General features: G+C 36.6%; 1 protein-coding gene across 1 annotated transcript; it reads left to right on the top strand.

The window, feature by feature from the left end:
* The first annotated feature begins 9,088 nt into the window (after window positions 1–9,088).
* LOC126764164 (uncharacterized) lies at window positions 9,089–10,272 on the top strand. The gene has a single exon (XM_050481957.1). The coding sequence runs from the start codon at window positions 9,089–9,091 to the stop codon at window positions 9,797–9,799; it is 711 nt and encodes a 236-aa protein (XP_050337914.1). The 3' UTR covers window positions 9,800–10,272.
* The last annotated feature ends 7,311 nt before the right edge of the window (window positions 10,273–17,583 follow it).

Genomic DNA, 17,583 nt, shown 5'->3' on the forward strand with positions numbered 1-17,583 from the left:
CTGTGGTGTAGCATGAGATTCTAGAGCATAGTGGTTTAAACGATTTCGAATCAACCCTGCCGTGCCACCATGCGCTTTTCCATCCGGATGATTTGTAACATATAGTCTAAATCCCGGTATATTGAAATTATTTTTATTTGTTAAATGAGTTTCTGAAATAAGCATTACATCTATATTCTTTTCAGACAGAAATCTGATAATCTCTAATTTATGTTGGTTAACACCGTTAGCATTCCACTTACAGATATTTAGTATGCTCACTTTTTACTTAATAAATTTTGCAGCATTTGATTTTGTGATTTTATTAAATCTCGGATGATGTTTTGCATGGTAGACATAAATTGTGTCATACATTGTGTAAGATTTATAATCATAGTTTCAATAACTCCATTTTGAGGATTTTGCGGCAGTTGCATTTGCACAGTATTGCCTTTCACCACATTTGCATAGCTTCCTTGCATATTATTATGTTAGAAGTGATAGGATTTGAACTTTTTTCTGATGTTGCTATAATTTCATTACTGGGTGTTTGTAAGATTTGGTTACGACGTGCTTGAATGCCCTGTGACAACTTCGATTTCAAATCTTGATATACAGGGCAACCTCTGTAATTAGCATTGTGATTTCCTCCGCAATTGCTGCATTTTTTATTTAATTCTTTTTTCTTAAGGGTGCTTTTAGAAGTGGGATGTAAATCACCACATACCACACAAACACTGCGTAGAGTGGAGTATGATTAAGTATGCCCATATTCTTAGCAGTTAGTACATTGTATCGGACCGTTTCTTTTATGTGGTTCTTCTACAGTTAGTCTACGATGCAGCAAATATTTAAAATTATATAATATATTGGATGTGTTTCATTTTTTTAAGCTAAATGAGTAGCGACGTCGCATCACATCTGAGCTTGGCTAAATGATAGCGACGTCGCACACTAATAGTACTGTTTTAATACCAAAACCGCATTTATCACACCGAATCGACTATTCACCTCATCACGCGAGAGAACACCACACATTAACACACATACACGCACATGCACCCAAACGCGATGACTTACTGCAATCTAATTAGAACAAAAGGAATTGAGAAAGCAGCTCGCGCACTCTTCGTTGATATGACGTCGACCAAGCAGCATCGCTTTTCGCAGCCTCGCAGTATCCCGGTTCCCGTTCGCTACCCGCGTTTATATATTTAAAGTTTTAATTTCATATTAAAGTCATATTGTTATCACTTTCATCATTATATACATATGTTATATATATATAAGATATATATGTATATTTAAAGGTTTAAACCACTGTTTAAAACTAATTTTGTAACAACTCTAAAGTGAATTTTCAAATAAAAGGTTTATAACGATTTGCGGAATTTGTGCATTTTGGTTTTTCTTTAAAGGAAAGTGTGAGTGGCCTAGAAGGTGAGTTCTTGTGCATGGTCCTTCGAGCCATAAAGAAAGGCACTGTGGCTAAATAAAGTAAAAAAAATTAAGATTTCGAAAAAAAAAGTTACTAAAAATCTTAACGTGTGTGAAAGTGCGGTAATAAAAACCGAAAAGGTAACAATAAGTGACAAAACTAAATAAAAAAAGCAAACAACAAAGCAAACATATGTGCCAAAAACCGGTTTTTGACACAGCAAGACAGTGAAAATAAAATATAGTTCATATATATACACATGTACAAGTACTGTGGTACAAAAAGTGCATATATATGAAACAACAAAAAAAAAAAGATAAATATATAAATAAAGTGCTGTGCAAAAAACATACGTATACATATATAATTACAAAATAATTAAAAAATAAAAATTTACAAACATAAATTGCTGCGTCTAGGCCACCACAAAACAAATATAATAAAAATTGAATATTAATAAGTTTTTGAAAAACCATAAATAAATAAAATAAAGGAACAAAATTTTACAAAACTTAAAAGAGTTATCCAGTGGGAATAGTGCACACATATAAAACAACAAAAAAAAAATTATAAATAAACTAACATTTTAAGAATACGGTGCTGAAAAAAAAAAAATTTAATAATAATAAATATAAATATTAAAAATTCATAAAAACCATAAATCGGTCGCGCTCTAACTATAAAAATACTAATAATTATAACACAAATCGGGCGCGGTCTAAAAAAAAAAATTATAACTTAAATCGGGCGCGATAGAATAAGAAAAAAAAAACCAACATAACAGCGAACACATACCTACATGCATACATACTCTACAAAGGAGGAAACAGGAGCAAGAGGACACTAAACAAAGGAGGAAATTAGGAAAGGAACATTAAACACAGGAGGAAATAGGAGAACACTAAACACAGGCGGAAACCGAAAGCGGATAATATTCCCAAAATTATATAAATACATACATATATGTACTATATTCTCCCCAAAACCCCCTTGAGGCGAGACAAAGTAAGTCATTCAATTTTTTATGCACATATGTAAATATGTATGATATCATACGGTTTTATCAAATATAAAACCTATGTATATAATCCGTTTGAACAATTTCTAAACGGGAAAAAAATACAGTTGAAAAAATATATCATCCGTATATTTTTATAAATACAAAAGGAAATCATTTACTGCCTCCTAAGCTTACCCTTGTGTATACAAACACACCCACTACAACAGAAAACAAACATATTATATTCAAGCATTTACTTGCAAATCTTCCCAGCAATACCCCTTCTGTTTCTTCAAACAGTAAGCAGGATTGCATAAAATAGGTAAGCGAAAGGCATAAAAAGCAAAATTTCCAATGCGAGAATAAATCCAAACATACATATTTACATATGCACTTACCCAAAGCATACTTAAAATACATAAATGCAACAAACATAAATTTGTACTTACAAACACATACAAACAAATTAATATTAATATTAATATATATTAACATTAATTTAATGCATTTTGTTCATTTTCATTTCTCGCTATATTTTAATCGCGCAAACATAAGTACATATACATATATATGATATACATACTGTATACATATATTCGTTATTCTTTTAGCATACGCTACATACCCTGATTTAGGGGGTATATCCGAAACATAAAATTGTAACAAATCTTAAATTATTAGAAGCTGCGATAATAGCTAATTACAAAAAATAAGCGGTGCGGAATTAAAAAAAAAAAAATTAATAAATAAGAAAATCTTATTAACGACAAATATATTAGTACATACTTATATAGTACGTACTCTAAGCCCGTATAGGCAAATATTATTTAACAATATCTCCTTGTTCTTTGTATTACAAAAACAAGCGGGATTAAATACCAACCAATTTAGCACATCATATGCACGTCAATACGCACATAGCGAGCACATATATGTACAAAGGTTATTGACCTCGTATACCGTCTGTACGAGTACTTATATACAAGGACACACGGATAAATCCGTAATATAAAATATATAAAAATAAATATAAAATCGCAACTATTTAAATACAATAGTGCGGTTAACAAAAACGATTAACGCGTATTTGAGTAAATTTACGGGAATAACAACTCTTAATTACTTAAAAGAGTTTTCGGTTTTCGGTATTTATCAGAAATATCTCATCAAATTTTAATTTTAAATTCTTATTTATTCTTAATGAGCACAGATTCAAAAGAATCTAAATCAGGTCAGTTTCTTACCATTCCAAAAAATGGCTGACGACGATAAACAAAGCACACCTGCAGAAGCTACACGCTCTAAGCACGGTACAAAGCAAAAGAGATCAAAAGATCATATAATATCGAAATTTATCACTGAAAGTGATAGCTTTATAAGATATTGCACCCGGTTTCAAGCTTCCCCTATTACTGACATTACGGAATCAGTTTTAAATATAAAATTAGAAAGTGTTAACAATCTATGGGCACGTCTTCTGGCAGCGTACGATACAGTACTAGATACTGACGACGCAGAACTCCCAGAAAACACAAAAGCTTCGGCGACAGCCAAGTGTGATAACTGCCGAGTTGACAAAGGGAATGATAACTGAACAAATAAGTTTAGTAAGGCCAAGTAGAGCCACTACTCCCCCTCCCAGAGTAGTTACAACACAAAAAGAAGACCTAGATAAAGGCATGTACCTAAAGGTACCAGCTTGTCATACTGAAGTTTTCAATGGATGTTATGACCAGTGGCCGTCCTTCCGGGACATGTTCACTGCTGTTTATATAAACCATCCTAAACTTTCACAAGCACAAAAGCTATACCATCTCAGGTATAAAACAAAAGGGGAAGCAGGCAGTATCGTCAAGCAATTCGCTTTAAATGACGAAAATTTTAAACTGGCTTGGGAAGCACTTGTTGAAAGGTACGAAAATGAAAGGGTTATGATAGAAAACCCAATAAAAACTTTATTGCATTTGCCAAAAATCCAACAAGAAACTAGCCAGGAATTTCAAAACTTACACTCCACAGTGACAAATTGTCTATCAGTGTTAAAAACACAAAATGTATCCACAGAATCGTGGGACCCTATTATAGTAACCATTTGCGCAGAAACACTGCCTGATGCTGCGTTACTACGATGGGAACAATCACTAGTGGAAAGAAAAATAATGCCCACCTGGCAACAGATGAAAACATTCCTCACTGCTCAATACGAGATAGCTGAGCGAATAGACAAAAAAACTATAAAGCCAAAAAGTCATCAAAATGACTCAAATAAAAACTTGTTCAAACCCCAAGCCAGTAATAACATACAATATAATAGACACGTTAATAAAAGTCACACATTCGTGTCAAATCAAAGTAGTCAATGGCAATCATTGTGTGAACTCTGTAAGGGAGGTCATAAATTAAGATCTTGCGAGAGATTCAAAAAATTATCCGTTTCAGATAAAAACAATCTGGTCCGTCAACACAAACTTTGCATAAACTGTCTGTCGAATTCTCATATGACAAAAGACTGTGAAAGCAAATTCAATTGTGTATACTGTCAACGAAGACATCACTCAATGTTTCATGTTACCAATTTTCAAAATGTGAAGAAAAATCCATTTCAAAAAACCACGGGGTTAGTCGCTACAACTGCATCAAGTAATCCCGAAAAAAGGGAAGAACAACCATGTTGCTCTAAAGCAGCAAAAATTCAAGCGCTTCATTCAGAAAATGAAAGCAAAATTCTTTTACCCACTGCGGTCATCACCGTTGAACATAAAGGTGATTTATTCAAACTAAGAGCGTTAATAGATCAAGGCTCTCAAAGATCCTTTATATCATCAAAGGCTCAAAATCGGCTCAAATTGCCAATAAAACATTCAAATTTCCAAATTTCGGGAATGGGCGGAAGAATTATCCAAAATTCGAACAAAATATGCCCAATTACCATAGTATCTCCAAATACGGATATTAGAATAGATGCACAAGCCATCGTTCTACCGCAACTTACAAATTTGCTTCCAAGCTATGAAGTAAATAAAATACACTGGGAAAAATGCTCACATCTCAAATTAGCAGATCCCAACTGTCATACCCCATCACAAATCGACATATTATTAGGCAGAGACTTAATACCTCAAATAATTCTTGAAGGTATAGAGAAAATCTCCAATAAATTGTTAGCCCAAAATACAATCTTTGGGTGGATTATAAGTGGCCAAGTCACGGAAAAAATAAATTCTTTCACAACACAAGTGGAAGATATCACAAACGAATACTTAAATAATGAACTTAAAAAATTCTGGGAAGTGGAAGAAGTACCCCAGATTACCAAATTTTCAGAAGAAGACCAGGCATGCGAAGCCTATTACCAGTCCACAACAACAAGAAACGAACATGGTCGTTATGTTGTGCGACTGCCATTCAAATCCACCTTTCCAGAAACTATAGCTCTAGGCCACTCTAGAATCTCAGCAGTCCAGCAATTCCTAAGCATGGAAAAAAGCCTGACAAATTGATAATGTGATGGAGGAATATCTTGACCTCAATCATATGGAAGAAACTGTACCATATGAAAAAATATCCAAAGGTAGATATTTATCTTTTTACCTTCCACATCATGGGGTAATGAGACCAGAAAAAATCACAACAAAAGTACGAATGGTGTTCAATGCCTCAAAGTGTACGAGCTCAGGCAAATCACTCAATGATGTATTATGCACAGGGCCAACATTACAACCCGATCTCATGTTGCTAATACCAAATTGGCGCATGTTTAAATACGTTTTTAACGGGGATGTTGAGAAAATGTATAGGCAAATTCTGGTGCATGAAGATGACCAGGATTTCCAACGCATAGTCTTCCGCAACTCAATTAATAGTCCAATAAGCGACTACAAACTTAAAACAGTTACCTTTGGCATCAACTGCGCACCCTATTTAGCCATTAGGACGTTACATGAAGTTGCAAAAACTTGTGAAACAAATTTACCTTTAGCAACTTCTGTGTTGCAAACTCAAACATATGTGGATGACATTTTATCAGGTAGCCACAGTATACCAATAGCGTGCGAATCATTATCTCAAGTGATCAAAGCACTAAATTCAGCAGGGTTTCCCCTAAAGAAAATAACCTCAAATCATCCCGAAATAATCAAAGATATAAGAAATGAAGACTTATTAGATACTGACTTCCTTAAATTCCAAAAAGCTAGTACAACAAAAACACTAGGGATTCAATGGAATGCGATAACAGATCAATTCTCATATACAATTGAGTCAATATCTGCAATGCCCGCCATTAAAAAACGACAAATCCTTTCCTCGGTGGCAAAACTTTTCGACCCCGCAGGATGGCTTTCGCCAATAATGATTCAAGCTAAAATTCTCATTCAAGAACTGTGGCAAGATGGCACTGAATGGGATGAACAGGTAAAACCTGCACGTTTAACAAAATGGGTTCAATTTGCTAACAACCTACATACTATATCAGAAATTCGAATCCCTCGATGGGTAAATTTCACCCCTAACATTAACACAGAATTACACGGTTTCTGTGATGCCTCTGAAAAGGCTTATTGCGCAACAGTCTACATACGCACTCAGTATGATAGCAAAATAACTTCACATCTTTCGGTAGCGAAAGCCAAAGTTGCACCTTTGAAGACACTAAGCCTGCCACGGCTTGAACTAAATGGTGCTCTTCTGTTAGCAAAATTAATTTCAATAGTTCAAACCCATCTAAAATTAAACGATCACAAAATGTATCTCTGGTCAGACTCAGAAATAGTCCTAGCATGGTTGGAAAAACCACCCTATACTTGGAAGACATATGTATCGAATCGCATATCACAAATCTTAGACTTAGTTGGCTCAGCAAAATGGCAACATGTTGCAAGTGCAGATAACCCAGCGGATCTGGGGACAAGAGGTTGCAAACCACTTCTCCTCACCAGTACTACACTCTGGTGGAACGGTCCCACATGGCTAACAGAATCACAAGAATTCTGGCCAAAGTCTCCTGCTCGGAATATCATACCTCCGGAAAGTCGGAAAATAGAAAATTTTCATATCACTCCAGAAGAGGATGATATTCTCCAAAGATTTTCCTCATTTCCTCGAGCACTAAGGGTAGTCGCTTATATGCACAAATTCATCCATAAACTTAAACAAAAGGTGAAAAGGATATCAAACGATCCTTACATACAACTAACATATTCCGACTTGCAACATGCCAAGGTCAGTCTAATCTTGTATACACAAACTCGCTATTTCAGCAAAGAGAAATCAAAGTGGCTTGAAAAGCGACCTCTCGATAAGGGAAGTTCACTTCTCATGTTAAACCCATTCCTGGACGCTAAGGGATTCCTACGGGCAAATGGAAGACTAGCCAACTCCAGTCTTAGTTACAATGAACGACATCCGATCATTATCCCAGAGAAATCCCGTTTTACCTCCTTATTTCTAATATATCTCCACCAGCTTACACTGCATGGTGAGCATCGCTTGATGCAACAAATGGTCCGGCAAGAGTTTTATGTACCGCGACTAAAGCCACAAATTAAAAGAACCATTTTCATGTGTAAACAGTGTACTATGTACAAGCACAAGATGCGTACGCAGATCATGGCAGCCCTACCACCTGAACGCTGCAACTATGCTTTACCCTTTACCATCACTGGGGTTGATTTTGCTGGACCTTTCCAGATAAAGGCCTCAATGCTAAGGTCTTCCTCATTTAGAAAATGGTATGTGGCTGTCTTTGTGTGTTTTACAACAAAGGCAGTACACCTCGAGCTATGTTCGGATCTGACTACTGCGGCTTTTCTTGCAGCATTTGCCCGCTTTGTCGGACGGCGCGGATTTCCTTTAAAAATTATGAGCGACAATGGAAAAAACTTTGTCGGAGCTCAAAGAGCCACGGAAAAGGAGTTTTTACAATTCATGAATTCATCCCCCGAAATTGTCAGAAAATATGCACCCCAAGGGATCGATTGGCAACTCATACCCCCATGTTCTCCACACATGGGCGGACTCTGGGAATCAGCCGTAAAGAGCTTTAAGTCCCATTTAAAGAAAACGGCTGGTAACCATAAATTCAATTATGAGGAGTTTACTACATTACTCACTCGTATCGAAGCCGTACTAAACTCTAGACCTATCTCACCACTCTCGCAAGATCCCTCCGACTTCACAGCCTTAACCCCAGGGCATTTTCTAAAAGGAGCACCCATTCTGGCCATACCTGAGCCAGGCGTGGAGTCGCTATCCTTATTGAACAGATGGGAGCGAATTAAAATCCTCCATCATGATTTCAGCCGCCGATGGAAGGAAGACTACATAAAGGACCTTCACAAGAGATACCGGTGGAAAACTCAAGAAAAGGCACCAAAGCTCGGAGACTGCATCCTTATACAAGATGATTGTCTCCCTCCTACGGAATGGCGACTCGGCCGCATAAAACAACTTCATTACGGTTCCGACGGTCATGTTCGAGTAGTTGATCTCCGCACTCAAACCGGAACGCTAACCAGACCGCTCGTCAAATTATGCTTTCTACCAACCGCCGAAGATAAAGAAACGTAAAACCGAAACCGCAATGTTAATAAATCAATAAATCGATAAAACATATAAACCGCTTACCAAATCGAAACCTCGAATAACATAAATGACACAAAAACTTAACATAAATGTCATCCTATTCATGCCACATATCGTGGCACAAAAGTCCATATTATTCATCATTTCTCTCACAGAGTAATATGGACGTGGATATAGCATCATCGTCAACGCCAACCATGCGTTCGGCAGTTTCCGCCCCTCGCTCTGAAGCTGGCCCAATAGCAGCACCCCGGACCAACACTGCACCGGCAGCGCCTCGAACTACGACAGGCTCCACCGCGACAACGGCTCCGCGTCAAAGCACGCCAGCAGTACCAGCGGATCTGCAACCAATTCGTTGTCCACTATGCCGCCGCCCTCATCGGCTATCGCACTGCGGTATATTCAAAGGCATGCCGCCGATGCAACGCCAGCAGGTGGCACAGACGCACGGGTATTGCCTGAATTGTCTGGCAACTTCCCACGCAACTCAAGAGTGTCCATCACAGAATCGTTGCCAAATCTGTGTGCGGGCTCATCATACGCTGTTGCACCGCGCTACCAGACGCTACTCCGGGCGACCACCGGCTCCTCGCACCAGCGGTAATGTCAGGCGTTCTCAAAGAACTCCTGTGACGGCTTACCGTCGGCGTGGACACACTCAAGTAGAATCTCGTCCCTGGCGCCAAAACCGGAAAACATCAACACGGCGCCATCCGCTTAGGCCGCAGTCCCGGCGGTCAACAGGCCTCAGCAGCGTTGTAGCTACGCTACAGCAGCTACAGCGGCTTCTTGGCTAAATACTCGCCTAGGGGGGCCGGGATGGCTAAATGAGTAGCGACGTCGCATCACATCAGCATCAATTTATCACACCGAATCGACTATTCACCTCATCACGCGAGAGAACACCACACATTAACACACATACACGCACATGCACCCAAACGCGATGACTTACTGCAATCTAATTAGAACAAAAGGAATTGAGAAAGCAGCTCGCGCACTCTTCGTTGATATGACGTCGACCAAGCAGCATCGCTTTTCGCAGCCTCGCAGTATCCCGGTTCCCGTTCGCTACCCGCGTTTATATATTTAAAGTTTTAATTTCATATTAAAGTCATATTGTTATCACTTTCATCATTATATACATATGTTATATATATATAAGATATACATATATGTATATTTAAAGGTTTAAACCACCGTTTAAAACTAATTTTGTAACAACTCTAAAGTGAATTTTCAAATAAAAGGTTTATAACGATTTGCGGAATTTGTGCATTTTGGTTTTTCTTTAAAGGAAAGTGTGAGTGGCCTAGAAGGTGAGTTCTTGTACAGAGCTCTTCAGTTGATACGAATAATAATTCTTGTTTTTATTTGACAAAAATTTAACTATATCCATAAAACTTTTTTCAGTGTAGGACTGAATTTTCGTTTCATCTATATTGCCTTTTTTCATAGGCGCTGTATGAAAATTGTTAGTACCTACAATTTCACTCAATTTCGGAACAAGGATATAACTGCTACGCTCGCGCAAATATATTGGAGGTGGTTTGGCATTAACGACTGTACTGGTACCCTACGCATCGTCGTCTGATCCATTGCTTAGTAAGTCAAATCTATTGTCATTTAAAACTTCCGGTTTATTCTTAATTGGTGTACTGCCTTGAAATTTTTTAGGATTGACCGCTGACTTTGAAGGACTTAATTTCCTTTTTACGTTAATGGAGCGGTTAATGCCAGTTTGTACAGACTGGCTTTTTTTATTGGTACATTCTCACCTTGCTTTATGTTTTTCTTCGCTGCCTGCGTACTTGATGGTATCTGTTTAGTTGTTTGTGTGATCACGTTTGCTGCCGGCCGTTGTTAACTGCCGTTCCCTTCTGTTTTTGTTTTGTGTAAGCTCTGCTTATGGTGCTGCTCAGTTGGTCGCTGCGATGACTCATCCTTCTCACCGTTGCCTTTTTTGTTTTTAGGAGCTGAATTCGCAGGCTCGACAAAACTGAAGTAGGCATTCAAAGAATGGCTACAGCCTTGTTGGTGGGGCTGCGCTGCGCTCATGCTTTTGTATTTTGTGTTTTATTTCTCACTTATTATTTGTTATTTTACTATGTTTATATATTATTATTAACAACTTGTGTGCACTGATTTTTGTTCGATTGTTTGTTTTTACCTTATTATTTTTGGATTGTTTACTTTTGCAAAATTTGAATACACGAAGCGAATTTCAAAACACGTCCGTACACCTTGAACGCTAAAGATTTTTTCATATGTATGATTTTGTGCATATGTATGTGTATACATATATGGAAATGCACTATTTTTCTGTTTCTTTCTTTTGTTTTTTTTTTCGTCACCACTTTTGTTAACTAATATACAAATACATCTATGTGTTTTCTTTTTTGTTGTGACACTGCACTGCTCTGGTTTTTGGTTTTTGTACTTTAGTTCACTCTTTTCGATATTTTATGTATGTGGATGTTAGTTTATAGTGCCTGTTTTTGACGCTCGAAGGACAATGTTTAAATGAAAACGCGCGGGTAAATTGGGGTACAATTACTTAAATTTTTGTATATTTCTACAACCAAATTTTAAATTTGTATATATAGATATAATAATACCCAACGATTACCCTCCTCCCGCCCAAACGACGCGAGGGGCGCAATCCGCGAACGAGCGGAATTAGCCGAGTCATAAAAGGCAAGAGAGTTTTAAGCGTTGCGATCTTAAGCTGCTCAGCTAGAGAAACAAAAATTTCAACAGCCGAAATTAAGAATTAGATTAAAGTTTATAATTATTAAATGTTACTTGTTAAGAGCAGATAAAATAATTTTTTTAATGGTAAAGAGTGAGTCTGCTAGATCAAATGTGCTGGAATGAAAATTGAAATCATGACATATACGGCGGAATGGTTCGTTTAACTCAAAATTTGTTCTAGAAAATTTTAAAAGTAAGGGTCTAAACTGCCTGGTAGGGCGAGCGGGAACGTTAAAATTAATATCAGATAAGAGAGATGGGCTACAGACTGACCCATTCATGAGTCTTACAAGAAATATTATACCAAGCATCTCCCTACGACTAGCGAGTGTCGGGAGATTTATAAGTTTTAAACGGTTAATGTAAGGGGGAAGATTTAAACTGGAATCCCAGTGCAAATGATTTAAGGCAAAAAGTAAAAAATGTTTTTGAACGGACTCTAACTTATCCGAATGGACTTGGTAACTAGGGTTCCAAACCACAGAAGCATACTCCAATATAGGCCTCACCAGAGATGTAAAAAGAATTTTTGTGGTAAGCGGATCTCTAAATTCTTTAGACCAACGTTTAACAAAACTAAGAGCGCCTTTAGCTTTAAAAACCGTGGAAGATACGTGAAGATTAAAATTGAGTTTGGGGTCCATAGTTACTCCCAGATCAACAAAACTGCATACTTGCTCCAACCTAAAGTTTTGTATTGCGTATGAGGTAGGGTCTACAGCTCTACGTGAAAAGCACATCGTTTTACATTTTTTAAGGTTCAATGGCATGTCATTTCTATCACACCAAGAAACTAGGTTGTTTAAGTCTGTTTGCAACTGACATCTTTCGCTGTTTGAAGTATATGTTTTAAAAAGTTTTACATCGTCAGCATATAATAAAACTTTTGAAAACTTAACAACAGATGATATGTCGTTAATAAATAACAAGAACAGAATTGGACCAAGATGGCTACCTTGAGGAACGCCTGAAGGAACATTGATTATGTCATAAACAGTATCTTTAAATATGACTTGTTGAATTCTATTACTAAGATAAGAAGCAACCCATTTTAGAAATATTGGTTGAAACCAAGAAGATCAAGTTTATTCAAAAGAATTGAATGGTTTACTTTATCAAAAGCTTTACTAAAATCTGTATATATAACATCAGTATTCTTATTCTCCCTAAAGCCCGTTGATACATGTGATACAAATTCAAGCAAATTAGTTGTGGTAGATTTCCCTTTACGAAAACCGTGCTGAGAACAAGAAATTAGTGGAGAGATCCGGAAGGTTATGTCGTCTGTTATAATTTCTTCAAAAAGTTTAGGTATTGCAGACAGCTTTGCTATTCCCCTATAGTTTACAATAGATGACCTAAATCCACTCTTATGCAAAGGAATTATAAATGACTTTTTCCATATGGATGGAAATAAGCCTTGCTTAAGAGATGAGTTAAATAGTTTTGTTAGGGAATGGTATATATGTATATTTGGCACATTTCTTAAGAAAGCATGAGGGAATCATATCTGGGCCGTAATTTTATGATTGTTCTAACATATTTAACTGATTTAAGACGTCTGCTTCGGAAATGGTAGGTGCGTTAATGACAGAAATCGGACATAACTTGTGCTGATGCGGAACATTTTGTGGAGATTTTGGAGAGTAATTGGACCTAAAGAATTCAGCGAACATATTAGAAATGGTGTGATTGTCATTGGACATACTAGACTTATATTTCATAGCGGACGGAAAATTAGAAATCCTGCGTTTGAAGTTGACGAAACCATAAAACAATTTTGGATTACGTATAATATTATTTTTTACTTTATTTATATAATTACTATAACATATTTTGTTAAGTTCAGCAAATTGTCGACGCAATTTAGAATATTTTGAATAGTTAGCAACTAAATCAGTTTTTTTAAAAAGTTTAAAAGCACGAGATTTTCTATTTTTTAATTTACATAATTCTTTCGAAAACCATAAATTAGAACTAATTTTTTGAGTAACAACACACTTCGGAACATATTTTTCAAATAAGTTTACAATAGTTTCATTAAAGTGGGAAGCACTAAATTCAATATTGCCACTGTAATCTGGCCAAGTTATTTTAGAAAGTTTATAATTAATCTTCTTAAAATTAGCTTTCGCAAAGTTGAACCGAAAACAAAGGTCTTGTGTATTATTATAAGCAAAGTTGGCTATGATTTCGATGTTAATTTCCAAAGCAGGATGATACGTGTCCTCTGGCCGAACTAAAGGATCACATCGGACAACAGAGAACATTGAAGCGTTATCGACGTAAACTAGATCTAAGAGCTTACCAAATTCATTTGAAATTAAATTAATTTGGTTAAGACCCAACTCCGACATTTCATCTAAGAACTCGTTAAAACATGAACGAGTACTAATAGGGATGGTGTGATCATCAATAGATTTTCATGATACGCACGGTAAGTTGAAATCTCCCAAAACAATCATGGAATCAGTATCATTAACCATTGAGAAAACATTACTTATTAATGTAGCATGCTGCATATATACAGATATGTCAGAGTGAGGCGGTATATAAGACAATGTTAAGTAGATATGGCCACTATTAGCGCAAATACGAATGCACTTAAATTCAGTGAAGTCTGCATACGGAACATCGACTTCTTCAGATGGAATTGAAGAATGAACAGCAAACAAGACGCCACCTCCTTTTCTGTTCAGCCGGTCATATCAAAAGATTTCGAATTCGCTGTTGAATATTTCGTTATCAAAAATGTGGGGCTTTAGCCAAGTTTCTGTCAAAGCAATGATTTTAAAGTTACAATGAATGCTATTTAGATACAAATCAGTAAGTTTTGTATTAAGCCCTCTAACATTTTGATAATAAACAATCAGCGAATTATTGTTAATTAGTTTTTTGTATCAACGGGATTTCTTGGCATTTTAGTGATAACTACAGGGGCTTTTCACGTTTGTGCTCGAATTCGCGCACAAAGACCCCAGATGGCCAGAATGAGTTGTCAAGTATCAATTGAAAATTGTCAGCGGATACGTCGATCTTAAACGAGAAAATATCCCTGTTGTATTTGAAATTAAATTTACGGATGTCTGTATCTACCGTTTTTAATTTCGATGAGATGTAACTGTTTATATCCTCGACTGTGGTATCCGCAGCAAGTCTCGAGATAAAAAATGCTTTTTTCCGCGGTATTACCACTAAGTTTTTATTAGCTGACTTGGAGGTATTTGGAGGCGGATCTTGAGAAGTTTTCCGCTTACCGTATTCAGTAACAGTTTTCTCTATGTCCTGAGCAGACGGAACCTTCTCTCCTTGAGGACGAGGGGATGCAAGATTTATGAGGTCAATAGCGGGTGGTTGCATACTTTTTAAGAAAGATACAGTGGTATCTTCATCAGACGGACGTTTTCGTTTAGGTTTTGGATTCTCATCCCGAGTATTTAGGCATTGAAATGCTTGAAACAGCGTTTCATAATGCCTAAATTTTTCAGTAAGGGTTTCAAGCTCTCGACCAACCTCCTTGAAACCATTGCGCGCCTGCTTAAAAACTTTAAACAATTCAATTTCAGTTGGTCTGCATTTCAAGCAAGACCAGCGCAAGCCCTTACTGTCAAGAATGGAATCCAAAATCCTACCTGTCAGTCCAGCACATTTAAGATGGGCAAGCCCATCACAAAGCCAACAAGAAACATAGCGTTCCGACTCGCTTTTCACAGAGCAGTTCGGAAAGTTACAAGTCATAATGAACAAAAACAGTATTAAACAAAAATATAAAAAATGTTAAATAATAAAAGTAAAAAGCGCGATGACAAAAATATTTATAACAAATGAATGCAATAAAATAGTTAGTTATCAAAGATAACAACCAATGTAGCGAGCAGTTTGAGATGCACTGTAACACACGAAAAGTAAGAAACTCTTGATCAGCTGTGGACAAAGATGGAAATGAATAAAAACAAGAAAGAAATTTAAGTAAGCAATATAAATTAACACTAACAATTGCACTATTTAAAATGTAGCAACAAAAACAAATTGAAAATGACTCGGCACAATAAATTAAAATTAGCCAGAACAGAATTAAAGTAAAATCAATTGCTTCACTAGCACAATATAACACTGATACTTATCTTAAAAGGTTACTTAATACAAAAATTTTCACAATAAAGTTTTAAATATAAATTAAATAAATTCGCCAGAGCACCAAATTTACAGCTGAGCACGAGAAGGGTTGCCAGAGACTTATATGGACTCAGAACGGTGTTATGTTCGAATTGCAGCGACAAATTGTTGTTGAGTTGATATAAGATGCTGCTCGCACGAACTGGGTTGTCTCAAAGTTGTTTCTAGCGCTTGAGAACTTTTGTTGTAGCGGATATACAATCGAAAAGGTGTTCACGTTGCGTAGTGCAGAACGGAATGTATCAAAAGCGAATGTATTCGCTATCCTTTTGCCCCTCCCTTTTGTTGAGTGGGTTGATTGATGTAAAAGTGTGGTGAGTTGTGTTGAGTGGTGATGTATTAGTATGGTATCATCATATATGGTGTATTGAGCAGTGTTCTATTAGTGTGAACTAGTTTTTCCGGGAAGAGTGGGTGGATGCTTAACTCATTTCAACAATATTTGTGAGATATTTGCAAATCTATGGAATTGATGGACTTCACTGAATTGCAATATTCAACCTGTGTCTTGAATGTTTTGCAATAAGTGGCGAACAATACAACAACAACGAAATCCATTCTTTTGAATACATATCAGTGTTTTTCTTTGGTTCGAATAGCAACACGTAAATAGATACATATACTCCTCAGAATGCAACATGGCTTGGTTCTATCAAAGAAAGTTAAACGTTCCGTTTCGAATTTGTGGTACATGTCGACATATTACTGCGAAAGCAATCGACGAAGCCTTAACAGATAGTTGAATAGATAGTCATAATTTGGAATGTGCCCCAAAGCATGATGTTCATGAAATAGTTTCTGCAAATTTTGAAGAATTATTCTTTTTATTGCTGTATTGATCTCTTGACGTCGATCAAGTTGTTCTCCCTTGTTGCCCCTTAAGTTTATTTGTAAAAATTGATGCTGTCCATATTTGAAAGGCTGTAATGATCCATTTCGATGGGGGATCTGTCTTTGTATCTCCACAATAAAAAGCAATGACAGTATTACTGATTTATAAACACTTTTTTTAAATAAGCAAACATTAAAATAATAAATAACAACCTTGAATGGCAGTTTAATTCGTCCGGATGTGTTTAAGTTTTTTTGAATTAGCAAACATAAAAAAATACCTTGAATGTCGAATTAATTCCTCGTCCTTCGATAATGTGTGCCATAAATGAGATCATTTGAAACCAACCATTTTAGTTTTGTGTATTTGCAAGTAAATAACGTGATTGCGGTGATTCGCCACAAAACAATGAATATAATGGCTCAGATGGCGGAGTCAATAATGGCAGTTTCACTTTCCTGCAACAGTACAAATTGAGCCTTTCTCCGGAAAACTTCAAAGCGCCACAGTTCTCGCAAGCAACATCCAATGCAAACGATAGGCTGCAAGCTGTCATCAGTCCTGCAATCGGATCTAAACGCTGCTTGATTCACATCAGCACTTGATAGAGCTCTTCTTGTGCGTCATCGAAGTGTTGATGACTATTCGACTAGTAATCATCTACATGTTGATCTCTGTTGTTCGCTCGACGATTTCGCATTGCTAATTGAGCAGTATAACGTCCTGTCTTACTTTGGTTATCTGATTGAGACCACGAAGTCGAGCCATACTTACATACATTATTTTAATATCTGGCATGGAACCCTTCGTATACTATTC

This window comes from Bactrocera neohumeralis, unplaced genomic scaffold, assembly GCF_024586455.1.
Source record: "Bactrocera neohumeralis isolate Rockhampton unplaced genomic scaffold, APGP_CSIRO_Bneo_wtdbg2-racon-allhic-juicebox.fasta_v2 cluster09, whole genome shotgun sequence".
Lineage (NCBI taxonomy): Eukaryota > Metazoa > Arthropoda > Insecta > Diptera > Tephritidae > Bactrocera > Bactrocera neohumeralis.